Raw genomic sequence first — 12351 nt, forward strand, 5'->3', positions numbered from 1 at the left:
GATCTGGCAAAGGACTCTAATAAGGGTTTTCAGTAGGATGCTCTTCCAACTGTAGATTTATGAAGGAATTTCTTTCTCCGCTTCCCCGGCTCTTACAGCACACGTGCTGGGTGCACACAGGAGGAAGAAGGAAAGTAGGGATGAGGCGGAGGGAAAAGTAAGTTTGGATACAAAGACGGTGAAAGCACGTTTGTCTTGCTGAAATAATATCAGTGGGGACTTGTTTGCAGTCAGGGCTTCCACATTATTATGTGTGCCATTGCTGCAGTGACCTTGGTGCTTACAGGAACCGCTACTTCAATCCCACACTAGCTAGGCATTTGCAAAGATTCATTCTGCATTCGTGCACTGAGCTGAAACTAGAGCAGGGGTGGGCAAACTTTTGGGGCCGAGGGCCACATCTGGGTGGGGAAATTGTATGCGGGGCGGGGTTGGAGTACAGGGTGTGGGAGGGGATGCAGTGTGCAGGAAGGGGCTCAGGGCAAGGGATTGGGGCAGAGAAAGGGTGTGTGAGGGGGCTCAGGGAAGGGAGTTGGGGTGCGGAGTGCAGGAGGGGGCTCAGGACAGGGAGTTGGGGTGCAGGATGGGTGTGGGGCATACGAGGGAGCTCAGGGCAGGGAGTTGGAATCCAGGAGGGGTCCGAGGTGCCGGCAGGGGGCTTAGGGCAGGGAGTTGGGAGGCGGGGTCCAGGAGGGGTTCAGGCTCCAGCCTGGCGCCACTTACCTAAAGCAGCTCCAGGGTGGCCGCAGCGCAGATCGGGGCCAAGGCAGGCTCCCTGCATGCCTGCCCTGTCCCCAGCCCCACACTGCTCCAGGAAGTGCTGTGGTACCTCCCCTGAAGCTCACATTGGCCGCGGTTCCCCATTCCCGGCCAGTGGGAGCTGCAGGGGAGCGATGCCTGGAGGCAAGGGCAATGCACAGAGCCTTCTGCCCCCTCCCAACCCGGGGGCTGCAGGGATGTGATGCTGGCTGCTTCTGAGAGTGGCACGGGGCCCACGGTGCCACAGGAGGCCATCCCGCGGGCTGGATCCAAAGTCCTGAGAGGCTGGATCCAGCTTGCGGGCCGTAGTTTGCCGACCCCTGAACTAGAGCCATTGTGGGGGCTAGGAGGGTAAGAATTCTTAAACTCTGCTATATATGTGTAATAATATGCCCATGCTTCAGTCTCCTTTCACCTGGGTTAGTGATTGTGTTAGCAAAGACCTCTCTTAACAAAGCTGTGCAAACTTGTTCTCTGCTGTGTCCCTCCCCATGTGTCAGACCCACCTCCTAGCATCTGAAGGCTGTTCAGTCTCCACAGTCCATTTGGTCCATTGTCCTTCCGGAGAGACTGCCAGCTGGGGAGCTGATGAGTGCCAGTTGCTGTAGTGATTTTGTGATGTGGACACCTGTCTGTTCTGAACTGGATTGAGAACCACCATCTATCTTCATGTGGGCCACCCAACACCTGCCAGATGATAACAGCTTTTGGCTGGATTTGAATCATCCTTTGAAAAGAGCGAAGAATAAGTTATGTTAGGGCCTGTGTCTCCGAGGCGAATGGAGAACCCCATTGACAGTTCTGTTCTCTCATTTTACAGAGACTGAAGGCCAGCCTGACGCACCAGGTTTCTTCCTCACTGAATGGCAGCAGCATGGTTGTGGGGTCAGCAAGCACAATGGTGACCTCACGTCCAGAGCAGGGTCAGATACTTCTCCAGCACCCAGATGCACCTTCTCCAGCTCAGCCACAGGTCTGCTCCTTCTTAATCTTCAAAGATATGATGGCTTAAAGCAGTGGTTCTCAAACTTTTGTACTGGTGACCCCTTTCACCTAGCAAGCCTCTGAGTGCGACCCCCTCCCCCATATATAAATTAAAACACATTTTTATATATTTAACACCATTATAAATGCTGGAGGCAAAGCAGGATTTGGGGTGGAGACTGACAGCTCATGATTCCCCATCTAATAACCTCATGACCCCCGGAGGGGTCCCAGCCCCCAGTTTGAGAACCCCTGGCTTAAAGTGATGATGGAGGAAACAAAGATCCTGGGAGTTCTAGTCTGTTAGGAAAGGTGGGGGGAATAACCTTATGAATCTGTCGCTGTCTGCTCAGACCTATATGCTTTCCAGTGTGCAGAGCTGTAGGGTTTTGAGGTGGGTTTTTGGGGGGTTGGGGTTTAATATGTGTGAAACACTCCTTTTTGTAGTTACCATCACTGTCAAACAGTCCAAGTTAGACTTAGCCGACAGGCACAGTTACTTGATGTGTTCTGGAGTTTAGAAAGAGTGTTTTGCTGTCCTCTTTTTCCTTTTTAATTACTAGGGTTAAACACTCCCCTCTTAGGCAGTCAACCTCACTTGCTCCTGCCAGCTAACCAAATGCCAGCCTTCCATCAGAATTGCCACCTGCTCCATCAGTTAGACAGGCTTCCAAAAGTTTAATATCCATATGCTGTCTGACAGTGAGTAGTGAAGTGTAACTGCTCTCTCACATTGTAGCTGTGTAATTATAGAGCCGATGCAGTAGTGCTGAGAGGACTGAGTCTGGGGTGATTTGTCCTTGTTGGTTTTTCCTTTGTTCCCTCAGAATACAGCAGGAGATTGCAGTGTTACAGAATCCACTCTTAAATGCCTGTAAGACTTCGTACAATGATGTTAGAGCACAGCTGAAGATTGGCTGTGTTACACAAACGCCCGTATTCCCTTGCAGAAGTGTCATGTATATCTGTAAAGATGGCTCTGTTGAGTTGTTTCCCTCTCACATTGTAACCTGTGGTAAATTCCAACAATATGAAGCTGAATAGTCCTTTTTTAAAAAACAAAACAAAATACAAAACAACCTTTTTTTTTTTTTTTTTTGACTGAGGCAGATGCTAGGGGCTGAATTGTAGTGCTGGTGGAAATAAGGATTAAACGAGATGTGCTCTGCAGGCTTCTCCCTCACAGCTCCTCCCTGGCCCCAGTTCCAGCCAGCATTGCCTCCTGCTCATCCATGATACTAACTCCTCTCCTCACCTCTCACCCTCCCTGCTGTTCTACTCTTGAGGCTTCTGTCCTTGCAAATTGCGGTAGTGACTTTGTGGTCTGGACAAATATCTACTGAAAATCAGACTGAGGCCAATCAACTTCTTTCCACTTAATGGCCTGAGGTGGGATTTAAACTGTAGTCTTGCAAGAAAAGTGAGCATATTTAATCCACTGCAAGAAATACCATCTGATTCCTCTCCAAAACCCATAATAATCTAATATCCGCCACTTGACTGGAGAGCTCCCCTGTATGTTAAAAATATTCAAATTATCCTGACACTGAGATAGTAGCTCAGAACTGAAACTTCATTGTGCTTCTAGTACATATTGCCCATTCATCAACACGTCACAAGATTCGGTGCTTGGGAGGAAGGATAAGGTGCAGGACTGAGAATCAGGGAAGCTGGGTCTCCATCACAGACTCCCAGTGTGACCCTAAGCAAGTCATTTAATCTCTCTCCCTCACTTTCCCTGTCTGTAGAATAAGTCTCAACAAATCTGTTTGGACCTAATTCATTAATGTCCATAAAGTACCTTGAGAACACTGGAAGCTGCTCTGGAAAAACTCTTTTTTAGTTTCGGAATCAGCAGCCGACACTTCCTACATCCTGACTCTGCCAGCCAACTGGAATTTGCTCTGGTCTCCGTACAGTCAGTGTGGATAACTCTCTGGTTTAATCAAGTGTGTTTGTTTCAGTAATTCTCCTTTTTCTGTCCTAACTCCAGGTTTCCCCTGCTCAGCCCACACCTAGCACAGGTGGCCGGCGGAGACGCACGATGGATGAAGACCCGGATGAGCGCAGGCAGCGTTTCCTGGAGCGGAACCGTGCTGCAGCCTCTCGTTGCCGTCAGAAACGCAAGCTGTGGGTGTCTTCCCTGGAAAAGAAAGCAGAGGAGCTCACGACACAGAACATCCAGCTGAGTGTGAGTATGTAACCACGGAGGCCGAGCCCATCTGCTTGGCTGCATTTCGGCCTCCACTCCAAGGAGGATGTTTTTACCGTGGTGCAGAGGCACAGTGTGCTTTGGTGGTGGTCTTTAGTCTGTGAGAAACCAGAATCAAGTGGCTAGGAAGGTTGCAGGGTTTTTTGTAACAAGTTTATTTTTTCTGTACTTGATTCGCAAAGACTTGTGTATGTGCTTCTGGCAATGGAAACCAGTATTTGTACCATCAAGTCCTGGATAAGCCAAAGGTGTAAGAAAAGGAGCAGGTGGAATTTCATATCACCATTTCCAACCCCCTCTGCTGCATACAATACATAAGAGCTGCACACCCGGTCTTGCCCTGAAAAGGTTGAAGGGAGTAAGGGAGAATCCAGCATTGTGCCCTGCCACTCATCCTCTCAAGACTGCACCCTGGAACATTCAGCTGCTTCAGCCACAGAAGATAGGTGCTGGAACAGTGCAAAGGCACCAGGAAGCTGCTGTATCCTAGCTGAAACCCCCCCCCAGCTTGGGAAGAGCTGTCAGCTGGCACAAAGTCAGCATAACTGGCTTCTGCTCTGTTCTCTGCCGCTTGGGGCTGGAACCGTGGGCAAGCAAAGCTGCAGCTGAGGCCCAGGGCAGTTCAGATTCTCCTTGAAAATCGGGGAGCTCTAACTAGCTCCCTAACAGCCTCTCTCCTGCTGTGCCAAGCAGAACTATGCATAATTCCCTTCCCTTTGCAATTAGTCCCCTTGTTAATGCTCTCAGCAGACAGACCGAGGATGGAAAGGATTCTGAAAACTGAACTCACGTCCTGTGTGGGCTGTTTCCCCCACTGGCTTTCAGTGACTCATGCAGTGTGCTTCAATAGCACTAATTACGATATTTTCATTCTCTTTGTCACACTCTCTGGAGTGGCTCAAAACTGTGAGTGCCTGCCATAAAGCAGACTGTCAGAAACAGGGTAGATACCCCAAGCTGGTGGTATGTTCTATAATTAGATTTCACCAAACCAGTAACAAACGTAAACTCCTGGATCACTCTACCAGTCTTACCATGGAGTCACAGACCAACTTAGACTCTCCGGACTATTTTGCCACCCAGACAAACGGAACATTGTGATAATGGTCACTTAAACCAAAAATCACACCACATCAGGTTGCTCCAGTCCCAAGAGACCAGCCACTTACCCCAGATCAGCTGGTACTTTGGATCTTACACCAAAGACAGCCCTGGCACTGGCAACCAATAGTAAATTAACTAAAGGTTTATTAGCTAAGAAAAAAGAATGAGAGTTATTGAGAGAATAAAGCAGGTAAAATATCTGTCCAGGGGAATCACAGTTTGTAACTCCTAATGGTGGCAACTATACAGTGAACTGCTAGTTTCCCAAAAGTCTTTCCAGGGTACTTAGATTGTCTCTGGGGATTTCTGCTTTATATCTGGTACATTGCCCTGTCAAAGTCCAAAGATGCAGGAACTTTCTTTGAATCCCTTCTTATAGCTTCTTCTCACAGAAAACAAGCTGTCAGTCTCTCTTCCCACGTGGGCTTTTCCTTTGATGACAGTGAATGAGGAATGCACTTTGAGTCTCAGACCTCCAGTCATCACACACAATGGCCGTTTGCTTTGTAACTAGCGCTTTTTCTGATTAAAGTCCTTGATTACCATTCCACAAGGCTGCTTTGATGTCTGATGAGTTATTTAGTTACAGCAGTATTTACAATGTAAATGTTTGATGCATCATAGGAGGATACAGATGAGAGAAAACAATGCACTTAACATCCCATTAGTTTTATGAAGTTTAAACACCCAAAACACGTATACATTTAACAATCTCTTTGATCTATACTAATACATAAGAGAGTTGGCCTGAATACACTCTGACATGACCTGGTTTGCCAGCGTCATGCTTGTCACAAGGTAATTTTAGAAACCGTTTTCCTAGCCAAGTTCAAAGTGCAGTTGACTGGGTTTTTCAGATACAAGAGGACAAATGTTACGCACATCTCAAATTTCAATTACAAACATGCTCTCTGAAATTTTCAGGGAAAAATTTTCAACTAATGGCTGAGAGTTAACCTGAAGTTTTGGAAAGCATGAACATTTTTTATGTTGGTGTTGAAAGGGATGAGAAAGGGATGGAATTGGCTTCAGAATGGATCACTGCTTGCACCTTAATCGTGGGGAGGTGACAGAAAGGAAGGATGCCCTATTGGTTACGGTGCAAACCTGGGACCTGGATTTAGTTTCCTCCTCTGCTACAGACTTTCTGTTGTGACCTTGGGCACGTCACTTAGTCTCTTTGTCTCCGCTCACCACCTATTAAATGGGAGCCATAGTAAGTACTTTAGATGGATAGATGTAGGTCTAAGCAGCCTCCACCCAAGTATATAACAGGCTGACACCTACAGACTCCTCCATGTTAAAGGTAAGAGTAGCTGTCATGTTCTGAACAACTTGAGGTGGGCCTTGGGGTCCTGTTTTGTTGCCCTTGATATACCAAAGAAGAGACGTCCCTGATATGGTTTTACTCTGTATAGCTGCTCATGGTCAGTCCTCATTAATGGTCATTTTAGAAAGATGTTTTGGCCTTCAGAGAGAGATGCCACCTGAATTTTTAGCTTTCCATCAGGGTCACCAGAATATTGCATTGACTCTTATTGTTAGCATTTCTTCCATTGGTGGTGGTGGCAGGCGCATACAGACTAATTTACATCTGGAACTTGGGATTTCTCGGTAAGGTACAGGTCTGTAAGAGGACAACCTTGCAAAGCGTGTTTTGTATGCACACTCACTCGCACACACGCAACTTTTTATTAAGGTGTTAATTTGTGATGACCAGAGTCTGTAGACCTCAAATGACACAAGAGTTTGGTGGTAAACTTTGAAGCGTCTACATGTTAGTATTCTGCCATTGCTAAGAGATATTATTCCAAACACTTATGATCCCTATAAATGTTGTTTTCTTTCCCTCAGAATGAAGTTACACTACTGAGGAATGAAGTTGCTCAACTTAAACAGCTACTGTTGGCTCACAAGGACTGCCCAGTCACTGCACTACAGAAAAAAACACAGGGGTATCTTGGTGAGTTGTGACTTGCCCAGTCGGCACTGTACCTTAGGGTACATCTGAGTAGAATTATGTGAACTTAGCGTTCCTGAAGGATGCTAGATTGACAGCCCTGTGGGCTGGTGTCTTCTCTGCAGAACCAGGTAAAGCACAAGCAGTGGCAGTGCAGGCTTCTCCCATGCTGTACCTTATCCCTGCACTGAAGCAAGCCACGTATAGGTGGTGACAGGGACGTTCTGCCCTGGGTTTCTCTGATGCTCCCAACAAGCTCTCCAATTAGTGTCAATTGTTGTGGTGGTTCTTATGATGTGGGCCCCTGTCCACTAGAAGCTGGACTTAAAACAGACAACTCACTTTGTGTAGGAACAATAATACTGGTAACATTCTATCACTACCGATTTTGCTCCAAGACATTGTATTCCAGGCAATTAGTATAATGCTGATGACGTCAGTGTAAACACTTTGATAATATAACATATTTTTCCTTTTGTCAGTATGTTTCCCTGTAGCATGAAATATTCGACATGCATCCATCACTCAAACTCCTGTTTCTTCCATGAACCTGGTGCAGTGTTGCCCCGAACGCTAGGTGTCCTCCTTTATACTGCTCAGTGTTGGAAACTAACGCTGCTGTTTTAAGTGCAGGTGCAGTCGAAAAGTCCAGACTATATAAACGATATCACGAGGTTCCATATTCATGTTCTCTGCAATTCACATCAAACTGGTTCAGTTTACAAGTGAGAAGATGTCTTTGTTTTAAACTGCCTGCCAGTAGAGAGGTAGCATCTTGTATTGGACCAGCTTCTGTTAATATGAGAGACAAGCTTTCAAGCCTACACAGAGCTCTTCTTCACATCTGGAAAACATTCTCAGTGTTACAGCTAAATACAAGGTGGAACAGATTGTTCAGCATAAGGAGTTAGCATGTATTTCAAGGGGACCATTCAAGGCAAAGTGGCCCATTACCACCCCTCCAGTCATAAGGAGTCTTAGTTCTTTCTGTGACTGGAAGGGTGTTAGCAGGCCTCTTCTCCTTGAATGGATCATCTGTTCCATCTTGAGGGCATGTCTACACTACAAAATTAGATTGACCCAAATTACGTTGACGTACAGCCACCGCAGTAATTAAATTGCTTTTGCATGTCCACACTATGCTCCTTGTGTCGGGGTGTGTGTGTCCTCACTAGTAGCGTTTGCATCGGTGCTGAGTGCAGTGCATCATGGGTTGCTATCCCGCTATGCAACTCGCCACTATGTGGAACAGGGTGTTTTGGAAAGGGCTTGCAAAGCCTCATGGGGCAATCGAGTTGCGCTGGGATGACTGGTAACATGGTTTCAACATCCCATGATAAGAGTTTCCTCCATCCCATGATATCTGCATCCCACAATGTTTCACGCCTCTTTTCAAAAGCCCACAAACCTGCACATCCACTATCTCTGTGAGAAGCATGGATCCTGCACTGCTTTTCAGCATTGTGCTGACAGTTATGAACACAATGCACCTGATCCTTCAGTATTTTCAGAGCTGCCAGAGGAGCTGTGAGGGATATAACAATGCCTTGCAGGCTGCCTTGCTGACGAACAAAGAAAGAAACTATTCAAGGTGGTTGTTGGCATTCACCGAGCAGTTGCCAGATGGTGGAGCACTGGTTCTGGGCCCGAGAAACAAGCACCGGTTTGGGATGATGAGCAGTGACTGCAAAGCTTTCAGATGCTCAAGGCCACATTCGTGGAATTGTGTCCCCAGCCCTCCAGCGCAGCTACATTAAATGAGAGCCACGTGGCGATCACTGTATGGAAGCTGGTCACACCAGATTGCTACCCATCAGTCGGGAATCAATTTGGAGTTGGAAAATTTTAGCTATCTCACTCTTGAGCGTAATGGAGGCTGTCAGGGAAGAGGTCTTGAAAGCGTCTGGCTGCAGACCGGGTCCGTAAGCTACTAGTCTGTGTGCTGCAATGGTGCCTGCTGAAGTATTTGCTTACTGGTGTGGGAAAGCGTCCTGCTGGGGTAGAAGAAATAAGGCAGTCCCTCCCCTACCCCTCCTACCCCCCCCGGGAAGCCTTCAGCTGAGGAAAGTTTCCTCGAGTTCTCTGTGCAGGATTCGCAGGACATCCCAGTGCATGTAAACAAACTGTTCCGCAGGGCCCCTTCTGCCTAGCTGTCCAGGGGAATGAGAAGCAGGGAGGAACTCTGCCTCTATTGGTTGTTTCACTACCTCTTCTAGCCTGTTTAAAAAACAGTAAATGAACAGATGGGTCTCTGCAATATCAAAGCAAACGGCTTACTTACCAGAGGTTCCTTCCCTGCTTCCGGCTCACCAGTGCTGGAGAGTAGGGACCGGTTCGACGGCTCCAGTGTCAGAAAGAGGTCCTGGCTTGCCATGCCACCAGATCCCCAGTCGTCTGTCCCCTGTATTTCTCCTCCTTGTCCAACACCTCACTGTGCACTGTGGGGGCCTTTGATTCCAGCTTCCCCAAAGTATCCACGGGGCTCTTAGGGGGAGTGGTGGGGTCTTCCCCAAGGATGTCAGGCAGCTCCTTATAGAAGCAGTGTGTCTGCAGCTCCACTCCAGAGTGACTCTTTGCCTTCTGGTATGCCTGCTGCAGCTCCTTGATTTTCATGCAGCATTGCTGCATGTCCCTGTTGTAGCCCTTCTCCCCCATGCCCTGAGTGATCTGCCCATAGATATCGATGTTTCTATGGCTGGATTGGTGCTGTGTTTCCACAGACTCAGGAGATCCATCACTTCCTGTGTACTCCAGGCAGGAGCGCGTTTGCTGTGCGGAGCCGGCATGGGCAGTTGCTAGGTGAGCACTCCATGCCGAGCAAACAGAAAATGGAATTTAAGATCTGTGGGGCTTTAAAAGAGGAGGAGCCATGTACCTGTGTACCTGGCCACTGCACAGTGGAGTTAAAAATAGTGACAGAAGCTGTCACAATGGGGCATTGCGGGACACCTCTTGGAGGCCACTAAAGTTGACGTAAGTAATGCAGTGTCTATGCTTTCACTGCATCGACCTAAGCACTATGCCTCTCTGTGGAGGTGCAGTTATTAGGTCAACGTAGCGGGCGAGTTACATCATCTGGAGCAAGGTTTTAGTGTTGACACTCGCAGAGTTAGGCCCACCCAGCCCAGACTCTCACGTGCTCCATGCTTCTGTGGCCCCAACCCCTCAGGAGCCAGCAGATTGGCTGCCCTGGCCCATGGAGGTGGGGCTGGAAGGTTCCTCCCAGAGCCAACATGTGGGGCAGCCTTCCTACCTTCACAGTGTGCCCCCACCCCCATCAGCTAGTCCCAGTTGTCTCTGAGAATAGACCAGGTCTGAGTCAGTTTTCCAGACCAGAAGAAGAGCTCTATGGAAGATCAAAAGCTTGTGACTCTTACCAATAGAAATTGGTCCAATAAAAAAATTATTATTTCACCCATCTTGTCTCTCTAATGTCCTGGGACCAACATGGCTGCAACCATACAGCTTGCTTCACAGTAATCAGCCTGGGATCTAAAAAGCTAACTGGGTTTTCTGCCTCTTACATTTTCCCCACTAACAAAGATTTTGTACTCCTGGAATTTGTCTGACAGCTTATTGATGATGCTGAAGGCAGAGGGGCTCTGGCTGGCTATCCCCTAGCTACATCTGCTTGTGTCAGCCTTGTGAGAGTTGGAAACTTGTTTGGGTCGGTAAAATAAGGTGGAGGGTGCACAGATCAAATAGGAGAAGTAAGACGGTGCCATGCCTTCATAGTCACACTTCTGACTCCCATCTCATTCTGAATCTCCAAAGCATTCCCCTCTGACAAAATGGAACACGCATATCTGCCTTGCAGGTCCCTGGCATAGCCAGTTTATTTTCAGTCATTACAGTGACTCACAGCTTGAGTAATGTGGTCATGAAATTCATCCCTATCCCCCAGCCTTTGCAGACAGGTGTTCTTTGTGTATAATGCAACATGATTTTTCCTGTTAACTTCCAGAGTTTACAGTTCCTATTTTTATTCCTCAGTCTGTCTACTCCAGTAATAGGAATTCGTCACACATCTGAATAATAAAAATGAAATTCACACCTCCCTACCCTATAGCCCTCCTCCCTGGCTGCCTTTTTTATTATAAAGATTTATCACTAAGCATGTCCTTAAACAAAAATGCCAGATTCCCTTGATGGAATTACAGCTGCCTTATGTACAGCTGGGTTGTTTTATTTATAATATCTTGTAAATCTCCTTTTTGGGATGCCAAACTCTTCTGTTGCTCTGCTCGACCCTCCCTCCTCACCCCCAAATCACTTTTGAAATCTACTGTGCTAGCTGTATCTTTCAATATGGTAGCTATGTCCTAGCCAGCACCTCGCTTACGAGGGTGAGATTAACTGAGTTTGGGGAAGGGATACAGAGCAACGTGAAAGGACCTAGTGGCAATCTGGATCTTAAAACACTCCCAGCTGTGCACAATGAGGCTGTAATTTCTTCTCTGGTTTCTGGTGACATGGGCTTTACGCACTTGGTGTGTTACAGGAATCCCGTGTATCCAGCCATAGGTCAATACTTGCTGTTTCAGAGGATGATAACCACATCCTCTCCATAATTCATCAAGCCAGCTGTTCAGGAGGGAATTTCCTCTGGACTTAGGCAGATAATGAATGAGCTTATACCCTCCCAAAGCATGAAGTTTGATCACCCTTACTGTAGCACGAAAGCAGTCACAAATCATCCTTTTTGTCTAGCACCCCTGCCCAGACACAGTGGGAGAGAAAACGAAGTTTGGACAAACCAATCTCTGTTGACCATTATACAACTGCAGAAGAAGCTTGCTGGCTTTGTCTTGTCCTCACTTCATTGTCCGCAGCTTTAAGTTACAGAAAACTTTAGTGAGCAAGTGGTTTGTGATGAGGTCTAACTGATGTTAATGTTCTAGAGATCAATAAAGAGTAAACCAGAGAATTTATATAAAATTCAGAAAAACTGCTGTAACAGGTATGCTGTCAGCTTGTGGAAGGGTTTCTGTTTCATACCTCTCTGTGTGTTCACCCAACAGATGGTAAGGACTCCGAAGGAACTGTTCAGTCTCTGGGCTAAATGGCCTCGAACCAAGTACTATACCAGGAAACAACATGTAGGAAAGTACATTTATTATAATGAGGACATAGCTGTATTATAGGAAAGTTAAGCTAGATCTATTGTCTGTGCTTTGATGTTAGTACCCTTTTGCTAAAGTTCTTTCTAACTCGAGGTTCTTTAAAATTGCCCCTACTGCTTTTTGTATTTAAATGGGGTGGCCTAGCCAGATCCTAGTTTTGATCATTGTTTTCTGAATCTTTAGATTGTCCCTGCTTTTTTCAGGCAGCT

General features: G+C 47.0%; 1 protein-coding gene across 3 annotated transcripts in view; it reads left to right on the top strand.

The window, feature by feature from the left end:
* The window catches only part of ATF7 (activating transcription factor 7), a 65208-nt gene that overhangs the window by 39402 nt on the left and 13455 nt on the right, over positions 1–12351 (top strand). For 2 of the 3 annotated variants that reach the window (XM_030554434.1, XM_030554435.1), the window contains exons 8-10: positions 1580–1732; positions 3737–3934; positions 6914–7022. In XM_030554434.1, coding sequence (XP_030410294.1) covers positions 1580–1732; positions 3737–3934; positions 6914–7022 — 460 coding nt within the window. Of the gene's footprint in view, positions 1–1579; positions 1733–3736; positions 3935–6913; positions 7023–12040; positions 12123–12351 lie in introns of all 3 variants that reach the window. The other variant, XM_030554436.1, reaches the window with a different exon arrangement.

Source organism: Gopherus evgoodei, chromosome 3 (genome assembly GCF_007399415.2).
Source record: "Gopherus evgoodei ecotype Sinaloan lineage chromosome 3, rGopEvg1_v1.p, whole genome shotgun sequence".
NCBI classification, from domain to species: domain Eukaryota; kingdom Metazoa; phylum Chordata; order Testudines; family Testudinidae; genus Gopherus; species Gopherus evgoodei.